Raw genomic sequence first — 18,082 nt, 5'->3', positions numbered from 1 at the left:
ATTTGGTTGAGTAAGGGAAGGCTTTTATTCAAGTGGGTCAAGAGGTTCAAAATCATGATTAAAGTGGTTTACTCTCAAAACAAGTAGCCTTGACATTGCACATAATATATCTAAGAAAGAGACCAACTCATGCATACAATGTTCAATCTCCATTGTTCTACCCTTTTCCCAAACATACAGGTTACACAATCACTTCCCAATGTCAAACCCAACTCCCATCTCTCACCAAAAGATCCCAAGAATATTTTGCACATAAAACTCTTTTTCTTTGAAATCTATAAAGGATTTTCTCAACTTCTAAACAAATTTTAGCTCTAAACAACTTTGCTAGCTCCCTTTTTTTTTTTTTTTCGGGGGCCAAGACTTTTCATAAACTCGAGCTAGACATTTATCTATTAATTCCAATAAGATTATCCATTTAAACACAAAGAGTCTATTCTTTTCCTTTAAACTTTTCATGCTTCCAAACCATAGTCACCACACTCACCCCCACATATAGCTAGACAATAGAGTGCCTAATCTAGCAAGAATGAAGACCAAGCATTGTCGTTCCCGATACTCTCAGCATTATGCACATGTAAGGCTTTCCGAAAAAGGCCTCACTCATCAAATAATGAAAGCTTAAAAGGGGGAAGGGATTTTGGGAATGGTGTACCACTAGAGTTTGTCAAAAAAGGTTGGCATAAAGGATGTGACAACTCAAGTGTGTATATCCATGATTCAGTACACAAGGGACCATGAGCAAGATGCATTAAGTTCGTTCAGTTCAAATAAGGTTGTAGTTGGCTTCAAAGACTGAGTTTCAGCAATCAACAAGTTTCAGGAAGAGTCTTCAAGGCTCGAAGCATACAAGTGTTTTTGAGAGGTGCATAAACTACTCAGGTGCAAAGTAATGTTCTTTACAAAGCGTTTCAAATCATTGCTCCCAATGCAAGTAAATGCAACCTATATGCTCTAGACTCTCCTAGAAATGCAAATGATGCAAACTAAATGAATTTTTTTTTATGCAAATATATATGTATAATGCAATGCATGAGACTCAAAATCATCAAAGCAAACGTGATCAAATACTTGGTACCTCTCCCACACTTAAATCACACAGTCTTTGTGTTGTCAAGGAGAGAGAGATACCCAAAAAGAGAAAACTAATATGCAAAAACGAAATGGTATATACAAGGGAAAGTAGTGGGTTACCTTCTATGGGGAATGAGTAGAGGGAGATGCTCCCTCCTCGTCGTCCTCAGGTGGTAACTCTTCAAGGTGCTCATCAGCAAGAGTGCCCATCTCTTCAATGTAGAAGGCTTGCCCGAACACAGTTGGTTTCTTCATTTTCTCCTTGATGTCAAAGTGGAGAACATGCCCTTTACCCAAATGGAGATCAATCGTGCCCTCTTTCACCTTAACAATTGCTCCTGCTGTAGCTAAGAATGGTCTTCCAAGAATCAATGGGTCTTGAGCCTCCTCACCCATCTCAAGCACCACAAAATCTGTAGGTATCTCATACCTTCCAATCTTCACAGGTAGGTCCTCTAAGATGCCCACAGGGTACTTCACTGAACGATCAGCTAACACCAGAGAGAGTCTACACTTCTTGTACTGAGTGAATCCAAGCTTCTTTGCAACAGACAAAGGCATCACGCTGACACTAGCTCCCAAATCGCAGAGACATTTCTCAAATACCATAGGTCCAAGAGCACAAGGTAGTGTGAAGCATCCTGGATCCTCTAACTTCTCTGGAACATCAAGCCTCTGGATGATGGCACTGCACTCATGGGTAAGAATCATCATGCTTTCCATTTCCTTCTTCTTTGCAGCTACAACATCTTTCAGGAACTTGTTGTATTGAGGAATCAACATGAAAGCATCGATGATGGGCATTGCAACCTGAGCTTCACTCATTTGCTTCTCAAACAAAGCCTTGTACTTCTCTAGCAGCTGCCTCTTGAATCTACCAGGGAATGGTAGTTTGGGTTCATAGGGAGGAGGAACAAAAGAATTCTCACTTGCTGGAGCAAGAACTTCACCATCTTCACTGTTTTCTTCTCTTCCCAACCTTTCCTTTACCTTTGGCTTCCACAATCTTCTCCAAGATTTCATCATTGATTTTCTCATCAACAATCACCACTTCATCATCTAAGTTGATGGCCACCTCCTCACCTAGTTTCTCAGCATCCCTGGTGAGGGTTGTAGGAGGTAACTGCTTACCACTCCTAAGGGTGATAGCTTTGGCCTCCTTGGGGTTTTGGTCAGATTTTCCAGGTAGAGATCCTTGCTGGCGAGTCTGGTGAGTGTTCATGGAAGCAAACTGATTCTCTAAATTCTTGACTGTAGAAGCAAGATGTGAGAACTTGTTGTTGAGCTCATTGTAGCTCCCATCAATCTTGGAATGAAGGTTCTTCAACTCATAACCAACATGCTTCTCACTTCTAGTCTGAGACTCCAAGATTTGTTTCAGCAGGGTGTCAGTGCTGCTCTCTTGAGGAGCAGAGGAACCAGATGAGGGGTTTTGCTGAGGTTGATAGCTGCCTTGCTGGTTGTTTCGAGGCGGATAACCACTCTGTTGGTTGTTGGGATAGGATTTCTGTTGGTAGTTGTTGTACTGAAAGTTGGGCTCTTTTTGTACCAGCTACCATTGTTGTTGATGAAACACAGCTCTTCCTGACCTTCCAAACCCTCAACCTCATGGACAACAGGTGGTGTCTCTTGGCTTGGTTACCAACAAAGTGCAGCTGCTCTTGTGTGGCTTTATCAGCAAGGAGGATGTCTATCTTATCCTGTAGAGCTTTCAACTCCTTCCTCGTCTGCTTATCATCTGTTCGACTGCCTCTGTCGTGGTCTCCACTGTAGACTGCATCACTCTTTACCATGTTGTCAACCAGCTCCTCTGCATCTTCCTCAGTTCTCCCCAAGAAGAACCCATTGCTAGCTGTATCCAGTCTGGCCCTGTACTTAGGAAGAGCACCACGGTAGAATGTGCTCAGCAAGCTCTCCTTAGAGAAACCATGGTGTGGGCATTGAGCTTGGTAGCCCTTGAATCTCTCCCAGGCTTCACTGAAGCCTTCCAAGTTCTTCTGTTGAAAGCTGGAAATCTCATTTCTCAGCTTAGCAGTTCTTGAAGTAGAGAAGAACTTCTCCAAGAATGCTCTCTTGCAATCATCCCAAGTGGTGATAGAGTCGCTGGGTAGAGACTTCTCCCACTGACGTGCCTTATCCCCCAAAGAGAAAGGGAATAGCTTGAGCTTTAAGGCATCTTCGGACACACCATTGGTTTTTGACAACCCACAGTAGCTGTCGAACTTGTCCAAGTGATCAAATGGGTCCTCTAGAGCCAAGCCATGATACTTGTTGTTCTCGATCACGTTGAGGAGTCCTGACTTGACCTCAAAGTTGTTGGCTGCCACAGCCGGTGCTCGGATTCCCAGTCTATGACCATGAATGTTGGGCCGGTCATAAGTACCAATGGGTCGAGCTGCCCGCGGTTGGTGTTCTGCCCCTTGCGGTTGATCTTCCATATCAATATCGAATCTCTGCAAGTAAGCTTGTTGTTCTTCTTCTCTTCTAGCTCTAGCACACTCCTTCTCAAAAGCTCTGATGTCTGTTACTATTGGAACTAGGTTTGATGGACCCCTGCTCCTCAAGTTCATACACCTGAAAGCGAAAGGTAGTTAAAGAAGAAGAATAAGTAACAAAACAAAATTAAAATGACTTAGTCTCAAGCAAGTGACTAAATCTCAATGCTTAAATCTACTCAGAATCCTCGGCAACGGCGCCAATTTTATGTTAGGAGTTTTCAAGGCTCCTAAGACAAATGTTGTAGTATAGTGAATGTCGAACCAGTTCTGAGGGATATCAAAGCACTGAGAATGCAAGTACTCACTTAATCTAAGTGCAACCGATAATTTAAGAGGTTTTTAAAATAATGATTAATGATAAATGAAATGACTTTCTTTACTAAGGGAAAAGAGAACTCATGGGCATAGGGATTAGACCTTGGGTGATCAAGTTTCAAACTAAGGATGGCAAAAGATCAATCAAACTATCAACCTTAAGCTTAGACACAATCTTAAACAAACTCTATGTCTAGATGAATGTTCATTTACTAACATATCTCAAACATAATGTCTTTGGTTGAATAATATGAAAGCAATCATTACTAACAAGTCTATTGGCTATCTTAACACCTTTAACAACAAATGTCTTTGGTAAAGTATGTTAAAAGCTTAGGAAAGTTGTCTCAGGCATTTCATAAAACACCTTGTGGGTGGAAAATGTCTAAAGATCAAATTTTGAGTGGCCAACTCATAAAATGCATTATGAATACTCTACTAGCAAAAAACAAGAATGATCTACACTAAAACATCCAAGAACTAACCTAATCCCCATTGATCTCCCTAACCCATGAATTCAAAAGGTGATTACTCACTACTCTTCATGATTCCTCCTAAACCCATATTGGATTTCAGATTAATCATGTAGAAAAATACAGGTAATAGATTAGAAATCAACAGGATAACATATGATCAAATGAATCAAAGAGATGAACTTTTCCCAGAGGTTTTTGGTGGTTTTCTCCAAGATCCAGATACTCTGCCTCCTTGGCTTACAAAAGATACTTAAACATAGGTTTAGAAAGTAAAAAACGTGCATAATGAAATGACCAAAAGGCCCCTAGAAAAACATGAGTTTGACAGGGAAATAGACACGGAGCGACCTCGGCACGTCGCTGCGAGAGGTCACTCCCAGGTCGTTTCTTCGCGAGTGACCTGGCTGTGTCGCTCCGAAGACGTTGCTCCCGGGTCGTCTCCTCGTGAGCGACCTGGCTGTGTCGCTCCGAACACGTCGCTACCGGGTCGTCTCCTCGCGAGCGACCTGGTTGTGTCGCTCTGAAGACGTCACTCCCGGCTTCATTTTGTGTCGTCTCGCCATGGAGACACGAGCGACCTCGGAGCGTCGCTCTGGCCAGGTCGCTCCGGGATGTGTGTCACAGCGACTTCACGGCGTCGCTCCGGTGAGGTCGCTCTGGTGCGCTGCTCGTCCGTTGATCGCTTTAAACACTTCTTTTGAGCTCCAAATGTGCCCAAATGTCTCCAGGAACTCCATGTGGTACTCCAATACCAAATAGAGACATATGTATGCAAAATGCAACCTAGACATGGCTAAACCCTAATCTATATGATGAAAATGCACATGAATAAATGGATAAGACAATGTAAATATGCAAAATATCAAAACCAAATAAAGCAAATATGTGTCAGATTTCATAAATCAGCATAAAGATCATAGCTTTCAAAAAATTAAGTGAGTCAATGCTACTCACAACCCTTCAAAAAGAAAATTATACGTTGCACTTCTTAAAACGAATTTAAAATCTACCATATCAGAGTTAAGATTTATTTTCGTCATCTGCGTCAGATTCACCAGCTTCAATGTTGGCCTTTTGATCATTCAACCCAGTGGCGTTTGATTTCTCCAAGATCATCATAGGCGGTGCGTTGCTTTCCAAACTGGACCTTCCCGAGAACGGGTCCCCAAAAGGGAAGAAAAATGGAGTGGCAGCATTGTACGATCTATATTTATCATGGAAACATATGCTGAGCGATTACAAATAACCTAGACACTAAAGCCAAGATAGTCGACACGAATATTTTACCAGCATATTGATAGGTATTCTCGAGATGGAGCAAGCTAGAAACTAAGAGAAGGTAGCATTGATATTGCTTTCGGTGTATCAGAGAGAAACTGAGACACTGGTCTCAGTAGATACACACGATGCGGTTGTGACATTGATGGATCCATTGAAGAACGTGACTGAGAGAGGAAAAAGGAAAGCTAAATCTTTGTTAGAGCTTTTCCACAAAACATCCCAATTGTTCAATTATAAGATTAATATCTTTTCAGTCGATTTCATCTTTGGATACTAATTCCATTTGCGGAATCGAATCTAGAGTTGGATAGTCAAGAGCGTTTTCCAGAATCGCACTCTTTGGCTTGCTGCGTAATTATTTTGATATCTTTCTTACGGAAATGGGAAGACTTATTACATAATGCATACTTGGATTTAATGGCTGATCAATTGTCTTACCAGACATGAAGAACATAGCAAAATTTTAAATCTTCTATTCTTGAATATTTTAAAAAAACTAAACATAGAGAACATAACCAATCTTCTCATATAAAAGCTTTGGGATCAGTAGCTAAATCTAATTGGTCAAATATGCCACTTCGGTAAGTAAAATTCTCAACACCCAATTTCTTTCTATATAACTTTCGAGATCTCCCATCAAAATCACTTTAAGGCATAAAGTTGTAAGCAAAAAGAACCTGTGAATATACACACTTTCTACAATTTTAATTTAAGAAAATAGGCTAAAAAGTTCATATGAACCCCACCTAACAAGTTCTTATATTTAATCGTCTCTCTATTAGCCAGTCCGCTTACGTTTTTAAATAGTACTTAAATTATTCATCTACACAATAAATATACACACATTGTATTTTTCAATAAATAATTTTTCCTTACATTCCTAATGGTAACTAAATATGTGACTCTCAAAAGTGTTGCGACTGTTCTAATGATAACTTACTCATTTTAAACAAATCGCAACATCATCAAACGACTAAATACAAAATCACCGCACCATTGGAACACTAATACAAATAGAATTTTTTTTATCATAATTCTAAGTACAGTTTTTGGGTTAAAACACAAAGGGCTAACTTAAAATTAGTTTTTAAACAAGAAGATAAATATTATTCGACATAATAAAATAATTTCTGCCCTAGTATGTAATGTTACGATGTCCACGTGTGCGGATAAAACACACAATTCAATTAATTTAATACCAATGTTGGCATAGAGCGAAGCCCCATGCGTCGAGGTAGACGAAACAAAAAAGCAAGTCCTTTAAAAGTCTACTATTCACTATTTAAAGTTATTATTTTAATTTGTGTTGTATGTATTATTGTAATTTGTAATATCTAAAGATTTGTTTATTTACAAAATTGATTAAGCGAGAGAAGGATAATCAGTCAGAATTTATATAAATTCTGACTGATTAATTTGTTATTAACTTTCGCAGACCATTTTACAAAGGGCGATCATAAATATTCACAAGGCTATAAGTCTAAATCAGAGAAACTAGAGGTTTCATTTTGTAAATAGCGTAAAATAAAAGCAAACCGGTATGCATGAGAAAAACATATAAAATGACAAATCTCTGAAGAAAAAGCTAATCCCTTTAATCCTCACATCCAACTCATTTTGGCTGCTAACAATTTTACTTTTAATTCCTTTTTACAACATCTTTACTTTTTATTCATTAACACATAACTTGCTGTTTGGCACCTGTACATTTTTAAAATACATTTAAGATTTCTGAAAGTTCATAAAAGAACAAAAAAAAAAAAAACAATAATGACGTATACACATAAGTACAATTCTCTCAGATACATCATTTTTGAATTCTTGTCCCAAAAAATTCTCAAAAATCAAAATAACCAAAATATTTTATTAAAAAAACAAAAGACCCTTTATACCATAAATATATAAATATAAATATAAATAAATAAATAAAAATTTAAAAGTAAACTTTCTTCATAGTTTCGAATTTTATGTTTACAAATTTGAACTTAAAAAAATTATTATTTTTTTTAAAAAAAATTCTTTTTCAAATTCAAAAATGCTTTTTGAAAATTTTTTTAATTTTTTAATTTTAATTTTAATTTTTGAAATTTTAAAGAACACTCTTAGGTACCATACGCCTTAATTCTGAACTGTAATCTAGATTAGTTAACTCTAACGATATAGTTGTATATTTATTTTTTTAATAAAACATTTTTGTTATTTTGATCCTTGAAAACTATATTTGTGACAAAAGAAAATTTTTGTCTATCCTTGAAAATATCTCTATATATAATTAGTAAAATGAAAATTAACAAAGTAAATAATAATATTTGAAGAATTTGTATATTTTCGGCTGGTTTAAAAATGCAAACATGATAAGTAAGTGGTCTTTTTTTACAAAGTATGTGATTAACAAAGTAAAATAAATAATAGTATAATTTATAAACAGAGACTCTTTGTCCAAAAAAAAAAAAAGACTCATTAATTTATCATTCTCTGTTCACTTGTCCTTCTAATTTCTTGTTCTTCTCTTTATCTCTGTGCTCTGTCGCTTTACTCTCTCAATACGTTCCGATTCGTCTTCTTCTTCATCAGTAAAGAGAACAACCCTCGAAAATGGCGAAAGAGAAAGACCAAAACACTAAGGATAATAAAAACCTTCTAATTTGTTTCTTATGGAACTTCTCCGCCGAGCTCAAGCTCATTTTAATGGCGTTACTCGTTCTCTGCACTTTAGCTACTCTTCTTCCTTTCATACCTTCTTCCTTCTCCATCTCCGCTTCCGAACTCAGATTCTGCATCTCACGCATCGCCGCTCCAGACGTCGTTAATTCCACTTCACTCGCCGTCGTAAACGACCCGGGATTAGAAAACGGCGTCATTAAACGGCCGTTAACAGATAAGGCCGTAGTGAATAACGGCGATATAAAACTGCCGGTGATGAACAACGGTGATACAAAACGGCTGTTTTCTGGCAACACGATAGTGGATAACGGCGATGTTAAACCGAAGTCGGTGTTAAATAACGGCGTTACCAAACGGTCGTTTACTGGTTACGGCTGGGCGGCTTACACCTTCGTGTTAATGAGCGCTTACAGAGGCGGCGTCAACGGTTTCGCCGCTATCGGCTTATCGTCGAAGCCACTTCACGTCTACGCACATCCGTCTTACCGTTGCGAGTGGGTCCCACTTAACCAATCTGAGAACCGGGTGTTAACCGACGGCAGTAGAATCTTAACCGATTGGGGATACGGTCGAGTTTACACAACCGTCGTCGTGAACTGCACTTTCCCGGCGACAGTAAACTCTAAAAACTCCGGCGGGACTCTTCTCCTGCACGCCACCACCGGAGACGCAGATCGGAACGTCACCGATTCGATTCCGGTCCTCACAGAATCCCCGAACTCCGTCGATTTCCATCTCTACGACACCAACCGCCGCCGCGAAAAATACGATTACCTCTACTGCGGCTCGTCTCTCTACGGGAACCTAAGCCCGCAGCGAGTGAGGGAATGGATCGCTTACCACGCGAGATTCTTCGGAGAGAAATCTCATTTCGTTCTTCACGACGCAGGAGGGGTTCAAGAGGAAGTGCTTGAGGTTTTACGGCCATGGATTGAGCTAGGGAGAGTGACGTTACACGATATCAGAGATCAAGAACGGTTCGATGCATACTATCATAATCAGTTCATGGTGGTGAATGATTGTGTAATGACCCACCACTCCCACCATCTCCACTTCTTTCTCCAACCCCACCACTTCCACCTTCTCTTCCACCATCTCCACCTTCTTCCCCACCATCTCCAACTTCTATAAAACTTAAGAGAGAGAGAGAGAGAGAGAGAGAGAGAGAGAGAGAGAGAGAGGAGAGAGAGAGAGAGAGGAGAGAGAGAGAGAGAGAGAGGAGAGAGAGAGAGAGAGAGAGAGAGAGAGAGAGAGAGAGAGAAGAAGAAGAGAGAAAGCTCACCTGAGCTCTTCGCCGGATCCACCACACGCCAGGACGTCGTCAAGCTCGTCACCACCATCATCCGCAACCAAAGGTAATCGAAAACCGCCATGTTTTTGAGTTAAGTTTCGGCCGTTTTAGTAAATCGACCATAACTTTCTAACCATGATGAATCTCGTGAATCCAAGACTACCATCGTGTTCCTCTCGTCGAGACGAATCCGTGGCCACCAAAAACGCCTCAATCGGAGTCCGGACGAAGCCGCACGCGCCTCCGGAAGTTTCGCCTCTGCGCGCGTGAGGTACACGCGCCGCCGCCGGAAAACGTCGCCACCGCCGGACCACCGTCCCCCGCCGCCGGAATATCCGCCGTCGCCGCCGTTGACCGTCGCCGGTAACTCGCCGGTGACTCGGTCAACTCGTCCGAGTCAACTCAGTGAGTCAACTCGGTTGACTCGGTTAACCACTGGTTTGACCGGTTTAAATTGATTTCGTTTCGGTTAGGGTAAACCGGTCGGTTTAGTCAAATCGATTTCTGGTCAAAGCTTGACCGGGTTGACTTTGACCAACGAGTTGACTTTTCCGTAAATACCCGTTTTAAACCGTTCGAAAGGCGTTCTGACTCGAAATTTCGATCTGATTTCAGATTTGGAGTCCATTTGAGCAGCTGGAGGTCATATATACCACTTCTCTTCATTGCTAAGGTGAGGGCTATTCCGTTAAATCCCGAGCTAGTTTAGTACTACCATTATGGAAAGTTTAGTTTCGAAACATGATCCGTCTTTGTGAATCGAGTCTATTTGAGAGTCTTGCTTGTTCATTATTGATATTGATTGTTAACTGGAATTAGGATAATAGAGGATTCAACGATTGTGTGAAATGATTGATGCTAAGAACTGCTATATATATGTATATACATAGTTATGAGTAGGGACTATGTGATGAGGGCGTGAGTTCAGAGATGTCTGAGCTTCGACGCTACGGTGTGATATGGGCGTGAGTTCAGAGACGTTTGAGCTTCGACGCTACTGTTTGGGGCGTGGTGCAGAGACGTTTGCATTCGACGCTACGATGGGCGGGGGTACAGAGACAGACTGTACTAGCGACGCTTCGAGTATATGTATATATCCGTATGAGGAGATGCGTGGTGCAGAGAGTAGCTATGTACTATAAGCGCATGAGTTGTAACGGCTAGTCCTCTAGCCGAATATTGATTATTATGTGTGGTGTAATAGGCACCGTGTTTGTTTCATGCTAGAGCTAGGCCTACATTTTAGTAGTGCTATGAACTCAGTCTGTGGTTTGCGGTTTAGCATCCCATACCTCGCTGGGCAACTCCCCTGTTGCTCACCCCTCCTTCTTTCCCCCTTTCAGGTGAGACCGACGAGCAGGAGTGATTATCGGACCGGTGCTATTGGGCTTTTGGGCTTCTATCGCTTTTACCGCTTTTATCTTTATCGGGTCTTTAGGCCTTTGGACTTTTATCGTTTATGTTATTCCTATTTCAGACTTTCGGTTTATGTCGTATTTTATATTTCGGATGTTATCGTTATCGGGCCTTTTGGCGTTATGCTATCGTATTGACTTTTATATTATGGTGGAAATTATTATTATTATTTGAGTTGTATTATTATTTTATTTCCGCTTTTATCAATTTATTATATTTCGAAAGTGGTGGGTGCCACAATTTGGTATCAGAGCTATTTATTTATCGTAACATTTTATTATGTAAATCGGGGTGTCACAATTTGGTATCAGAGCTATTTATTTATCGTAACATTTTATTATGTAAATCGGGGTGTCACAATTTGGTATCAGAGCGGGTTCCGTCCCGGCTCCGACCCGGGATGGCGATTTTTGGAGACCTGGTTTTATTCGGTTTTGACGGTTTTAAACGATTTCAAAATATTTTCGGGGATTTGGGAATTTTGAAAATAAAAATAAATAGCATCTTTCCGTTCGATATTACTTCTCCTTAAATGTTGGTATCCAAAGTTCAGCGTAAGTTAACTTTTCGCTTTCCTTTTAGATGCCGCCAAGGAGAAGAACCACCCGTGCCCAGACCGCCAGAGCCGTTAGAGACAATGTAGATGAGCATGAGCAGCCCGCAGTTCCACCACCCGCGGCTCCACCAGTTGATCAGGATGCATTGAGACAGATGGTTCAGGATGCCGCTAGACAGGCCGCTCAGGAGGCACTTCAGCAGATTGCCCAGGAGGCAGCCAGGCAGGCCGCTCAGGAGGCCGCCCGAGTAGCTGCTCAGGAGGTTGCTCGTCAGATGGCTGCCGTTCAGCAGGGTCCTCAGGTTCAGGTGCAGCAGGGTCCGCAGATTCGGGTTCAGCAAGTTCCACTGGTTCAGGTCCAACATGATCAGCATGGTCCAGTTCAGCAGTTTGCTCATGGTGTTCAGGATCTACCGCCACCACCACCGCGACCTCATGTTTACCCGGTTTATGATGAGAGGTTCTACAGGCTGACATGTCAGATGAGAAACATGGAGATGGAGCATTTTAGCGGAACAGTGGATGCTGTAGCTGCACATGATTGGAAGTTAGCCTTGCAGCGGAAGCTGGAGATTATTGAGTGTCCACCAGAGTTGTCGCTCAGATTGACTATGCAGTACCTTCGTGGAGATGCTCTTATATGGTGGGAGGGAATACGATTGAGTCACTTTGGGCCAGAGAGGCTTACCTTCGCAGACTTCATCCGAGAGTTCGATAGGAAATACTTTCCGAAGGAAGCTATGGATAGGAAGAAATGCGAGTTCGAGCATGTAAGTCAGGGTAAGATGTCTATCAGGGAGTATGAGGTTGTGTTTAACCAACTTCGCAGGTTTGCTGGAGAGGGCATTTTAGAGGAAGACCTGATGAGGAAATTTTTGAATGGGATGCGAGTAGAGATTCGTAACAGGTGCCGTGTCGCCACTTATCACAGATTGGGAGACTTGGTGGAGAAAGCTGCCGAGCAGGAGGCAGGTTTGGCAGAGGAGCAGAAGTACACCAAGGCAGATCAGCCTAAGTTTGGAGGGACTTTAGAGGCACAGCAGAGGACATGGGACAAACCGAGCATACAATGCTTTTATTGTGGAAAGATGGGACATAAGAGTAGGGTTTGTCGGAGTAGGCTATTTGATGCCCAGGTTGCGCCACCAGTAGCGGCAGCAGCACCAGTAGTGGATGTTAGGAACTGTTTTGGTTGTAACCAGCCTGGTCACATTTTCAGAGACTGTCCGAGGAGGGGTAATGCAGCGCTTCCACCACCACCGAAGCGTTTAGCCATCGCTCCACGTGTGTTTACGGTTGGAGATCCCCAGGGAGCTGAGCCGATAGCGGGTATGTTCTTATCATACTTGCTTGTGTTAATATTTGTGGTTTTGTGGTTATCTTGTATAGTTCGAGATTTGTGAATCTCGTGTATGATTGGTTGTGGTTGGTGTGAGTTACCTCACAGCTTATTTGACTTAAGAGCTTTTCATAGTTTTGTGAGTTCGCGTTTGGTTAAGTTTTAGTCTTTTTAGGGGGATCTTCTAACCGAAAGATAAGCAGATTTAGATTGTTGTTATGGAGAGCTTGTTGTTATGGAGAGTTTGAGAGCGATCAGGAATTCATCGTGATGTACCTGTTATCATTTTAGTATTATGATGGCACCGTCGAAGTTTTATGGTGGGTCTGGTCGTACACCACTTTGTTGGACCAAAGTGGGGGAGCAATATGAGTTAGAACTATTAATGGTTCAAGAGACGGTAGAGCAAAGGATATGCTCAAGGATTGGCTTTCGGAAGCCCATGACGTCAGAGGAATTATGCAGCTAAGCACCGTAAGGATTTAGAGCTACATATGGGCATACCTTAAAATAAGGACATTTCAGGAGGAGCCTAAGACTCAGAAGATAAAGGAGCTTAAACCGAGATACATGGAATTGTATCCTGCACTGGAGTGGATTGGATTAGTTGCTTGCAGTTACTTTATCAGCAGTATATCAGCCTTCTAGGACTTGGTTCATATGACAGCATTGCAAAAGTTGAGAAGGCGCTATAATTATTTTGCAGTTGACGTCAAGTGAGTTCATAAAGATTTTATGGACCTTATCATCTATTGAAGATTTTGGATCATCAAGAGAAAACAGTTCGGGGAATATCGACTGTGTTTGTCCGAGTTCGTTGGGGAGGGAGATAAGACTCAGGAGGAGACCTGAAAAGCCGAGCGACGATTAGTATTCGAGGTTTTTCTATGATGACATTGGGCACGTCAACTTATGACATGAATTCGGGGACGAATTCCTTATAAGTGGGGGAGAATTGTAATGACCCACCACTCCCACCATCTCCACTTCTTTCTCCAACCCCACCACTTCCACCTTCTCTTCCACCATCTCCACCTTCTTCCCCACCATCTCCAACTTCTATAAAACTTAAGAGAGAGAGAGAGAGAGAGAGAGAGAGAGAGAGAGAGAGAGAGAGAGAGAGAGAGAGAGAGAGAGAAGAAGAAGAGAGAAAGCTCACCTGAGCTCTTCGCCGGATCCACCACACGCCAGGACGTCGTCAAGCTCGTCACCACCATCATCCGCAACCAAAGGTAATCGAAAACCGCCATGTTTTTGAGTTAAGTTTCGGCCGTTTTAGTAAATCGACCATAACTTTCTAACCATGATGAATCTCGTGAATCCAAGACTACCATCGTGTTCCTCTCGTCGAGACGAATCCGTGGCCACCAAAAACGCCTCAATCGGAGTCCGGACGAAGCCGCACGCGCCTCCGGAAGTTTCGCCTCTGCGCGCGTGAGGTACACGCGCCGCCGCCGGAAAACGTCGCCACCGCCGGACCACCGTCCCCCGCCGCCGGAATATCCGCCGTCGCCGCCGTTGACCGTCGCCGGTAACTCGCCGGTGACTCGGTCAACTCGTCCGAGTCAACTCAGTGAGTCAACTCGGTTGACTCGGTTAACCACTGGTTTGACCGGTTTAAATTGATTTCGTTTCGGTTAGGGTAAACCAGTCGGTTTAGTCAAATCGATTTCTGGTCAAAGCTTGACCGGGTTGACTTTGACCAACGAGTTGACTTTTCCGTAAATACCCGTTTTAAACCGTTCGAAAGGCGTTCTGACTCGAAATTTCGATCTGATTTCAGATTTGGAGTCCATTTGAGCAGCTGGAGGTCATATATACCACTTCTCTTCATTGCTAAGGTGAGGGCTATTCCGTTAAATCCCGAGCTAGTTTAGTACTACCATTATGGAAAGTTTAGTTTCGAAACATGATCCGTCTTTGTGAATCGAGTCTATTTGAGAGTCTTGCTTGTTCATTATTGATATTGATTGTTAACTGGAATTAGGATAATAGAGGATTCAACGATTGTGTGAAATGATTGATGCTAAGAACTGCTATATATATGTATATACATAGTTATGAGTAGGGACTATGTGATGAGGGCGTGAGTTCAGAGATGTCTGAGCTTCGACGCTACGGTGTGATATGGGCGTGAGTTCAGAGACGTTTGAGCTTCGACGCTACTGTTTGGGGCGTGGTGCAGAGACGTTTGCATTCGACGCTACGATGGGCGGGGGTACAGAGACAAACTGTACTAGCGACGCTTCGAGTATATGTATATATCCGTATGAGGAGATGCGTGGTGCAGAGAGTAGCTATGTACTATAAGCGCATGAGTTGTAACGGCTAGTCCTCTAGCCGAATATTGATTATTATGTGTGGTGTAATAGGCACCGTGTTTGTTTCATGCTAGAGCTAGGCCTACATTTTAGTAGTGCTATGAACTCAGTCTGTGGTTTGCGGTTTAGCATCCCATACCTCGCTGGGCAACTCCCCTGTTGCTCACCCCTCCTTCTTTCCCCCTTTCAGGTGAGACCGACGAGCAGGAGTGATTATCGGACCGGTGCTATTGGGCTTTTGGGCTTCTATCGCTTTTACCGCTTTTATCTTTATCGGGTCTTTAGGCCTTTGGACTTTTATCGTTTATGTTATTCCTATTTCAGACTTTCGGTTTATGTCGTATTTTATATTTCGGATGTTATCGTTATCGGGCCTTTTGGCGTTATGCTATCGTATTGACTTTTATATTATGGTGGAAATTATTATTATTATTTGAGTTGTATTATTATTTTATTTCCGCTTTTATCAATTTATTATATTTCGAAAGTGGTGGGTGCCACAATTTGGTATCAGAGCTATTTATTTATCGTAACATTTTATTATGTAAATCGGGGTGTCACAATTTGGTATCAGAGCTATTTATTTATCGTAACATTTTATTATGTAAATCGGGGTGTCACAGATTGTTTGCACAGATACAGATTCGATGCGAAGTGGATCTTCTTCTTCGATGTTGATGAGTTTATCGGTATTCCGCCCAACAATACAATCTCGTCGGTGATGGAAACTCTAGAGGAATATTCTCAGTTCACTATTGGACAGATGCCTATGAGTAGTCAGCTATGTTTCTCCGGCGACGGTCCGGCGAGAACTTACAGGTAAACTATTGGGAATGTTTTTTTTTAAATCGGAATTGAAAAGTCTTGGTCTTGATTGGCTTATTGATTGAGTTTCAACCAACGCATGTGTGGTTTAAGCGTTTGGAATCAGTCACTAATTTGGTTAATGTAGCATCTGATTCTGTCAATATGTTTCCGTTGAAAAGAGTTCTTTTTGTTTTGCTGCACGCCTTTTTCAGTGGTTCGAATAGTGGTCCATGTGGGTAAGAGTTGTTTTCAATGATTCTTGTAGCTTTCAGATTTCCAAAATTAACTCGAGATTTGTTAGGATTTGATTGATAAGTGTAGGCCAGCAAGTTCCATTTAAACGGGTAGTTTGATTCGAATAATTCCGGTTTTGGTTAGTTCATTTGTATAAGTTTTTAGTGAATTCTACTGAATATAATTTAGTTAGGTTTTAAATTTTTTTTATTGAATTAATTTTGTTTAAAAAATAGTTGGGTAAAAGGTTTAAGTAATTTTGGCTAAATTTGGTTCAAAGTTTAAATATATTATTGGTTTCGGTTTAGTATAATATGATTTGGTTAGTATTTTTTCATTCTTCACGATTTTCTATTTTTTAAAAAAAACTGGATTGTAGTTTTTGGTCATTGATATTGTAGTTGTGTCTTGTCAGGAAATGGGGATTTGAGAAACTGGCGTATAGAGATGTAAAGAAAGTCCCACGACGGGATAGGAAATACGCGGTTCAACCGCGTAACGTGTTTGCGACGGGCGTTCACATGTCGCAGAATCTACAAGGGAAGACATACCACGGAACTGGAAGTTTAATCCGCTATTTTCACTACCACGGCTCAATCTCGCAGCGTCGTGAACCTTGCCGTCATCTTTTTAACGGGACACGCATCATGTTTGATAACAATCCTTACGTTCTTGATACCACGATGCGTGATGTTGGTTTTGCGGTTAAGACGTTTGAGATCAGGACGATTGGAGATCGGCTGATTAGGACACGGCAATGAAAACAAAAAAATGGAGTAAATTAGCAGTAATGGTTTTCTCTTTGTATTGTAACGTAAATCTTTAAAGGTACTTTTAGGCGAATGGTTTTCAATGGAGTTTTTACTCTCTTTTTTTTTTTTTTTTTTTGTAACTAACTCTCTTTTAGTTTTACTCTCTTTTTTTGTAGTATTCTTTTCTTGTATTATAAAATGGTGTTCATGGAATCATACAGCTCAGGGTCACTTGGTATATAAGCATCTCTGTTATGGGATTTATAATATTTTTGGTTATTTGTATTTGGAAAAGTGGTCTCTTTAATTATAAGTATTTGTGAAAGTAGTTGTGGTCTTCGATGAATCTTTGTCGTGTTAATTAACCAAAAGTTTCCACTTTTTCTTCCTTAGAACTGAGTTCCAAAAAAAACATTATAAAACTCGAATATTTGCAATGAATATTTATTCATATATATATACATATAAATTCCATTCGAATTAAAAAATTCAAAATGTCACTCGTTAAGTTAAAGTTATATTCTCATTTACCAAATTACACACTTTACTTTGCTTTACCATTTTTATTTAATTGTTTATTACTCAAAAAATTGGAAACACACAACTGTGAGGCCCACGGAGAACTTCCTTCCAAGTTTCGTGGTTGATAATTGTCGTAAAGGCTGGAAAGTCTCTCACTGCCAAATGCTCAACAATCATACAAATTATTTCCAATCAACAAATCTCCTAACAACGACAACAATTATTCATTCAGTCGTTTTCATCTCAATAAACATCAAAGTTAACTACATAGCAAGAAAAGCAGGAGCACTATATTGCAAATAGAATTTGTCAAAAACATAAACAAGGGAATGTGCACCGACGGTTCCGCATTAAATGTATTTGAAACAAGACATGTAAAAACAAATTGTTTTAGCACATTAACGAACCCTACCATTCCCACATTAATAATTTAATATCCATTCCCAAATTACTAATTTATTATTTTAAATGAATTAAATTATGCCATAATATTCCAACTCGGAAGTACACACATTCAAGAGAGGTAGCCGAAACTA

The 18,082-nt window shown here is 40.9% G+C and overlaps 2 protein-coding genes and 1 non-coding gene across 11 annotated transcripts; all 3 read left to right on the top strand.

Moving 5' to 3' along the window:
- The first annotated feature begins 2,997 nt into the window (after nt 1–2,997).
- On the top strand, nt 2,998–3,104 carry LOC125590750. Its single transcript, XR_007326754.1, has one exon. It is a non-coding gene; the product is annotated as a small nucleolar RNA R71 (small nucleolar RNA).
- Nucleotides 3,105–7,983: 4,879 nt separating this feature from the next.
- Nucleotides 7,984–17,309, top strand: LOC106390994 (galactan beta-1,4-galactosyltransferase GALS2-like). The gene is made up of 3 exons (XM_013831566.3): nt 7,984–9,326; nt 15,855–16,050; nt 16,688–17,309. The coding sequence occupies exons 1-3, from the start codon at nt 8,240–8,242 to the stop codon at nt 17,031–17,033; spliced, it is 1,629 nt and encodes a 542-aa protein (XP_013687020.2). The 5' UTR covers nt 7,984–8,239; the 3' UTR covers nt 17,034–17,309.
- On the top strand, nt 9,498–15,685 carry LOC125589808. 9 transcript variants are annotated; one of them, XR_007325991.1, is made up of 7 exons: nt 9,506–9,663; nt 9,758–10,004; nt 10,215–10,272; nt 10,943–14,142; nt 14,237–14,483; nt 14,694–14,751; nt 15,422–15,685. XR_007325991.1 is itself a non-coding variant. In XM_048762328.1 (5 exons), exons 4-5 carry the CDS (start codon nt 11,598–11,600, stop codon nt 15,442–15,444), a joined length of 1,326 nt encoding a protein of 441 aa, XP_048618285.1. In that variant the 5' UTR covers nt 9,506–9,663; nt 9,758–10,004; nt 10,215–10,272; nt 10,943–11,597; the 3' UTR covers nt 15,445–15,685. The 9 variants fall into 9 exon arrangements, 7 of the variants coding, with proteins under 7 accessions (XP_048618284.1, XP_048618283.1, XP_048618281.1 ...); XR_007325992.1 differs by lacking the exons at nt 14,237–14,483; nt 14,694–14,751; XM_048762328.1 differs by lacking the exons at nt 14,237–14,483; nt 14,694–14,751 and having other exon boundaries at nt 10,943–12,900.
- Nucleotides 17,310–18,082: the final 773 nt, after the last annotated feature.

This window comes from Brassica napus, chromosome C7 (assembly GCF_020379485.1).
Source record: "Brassica napus cultivar Da-Ae chromosome C7, Da-Ae, whole genome shotgun sequence".
In the NCBI taxonomy this organism is placed as follows: Eukaryota; Viridiplantae; Streptophyta; class Magnoliopsida; order Brassicales; family Brassicaceae; genus Brassica; species Brassica napus.
The sequence above is the reverse complement of the archived record's forward strand: the minus strand, read 5'-3'. Positions and strand labels throughout refer to the sequence as shown.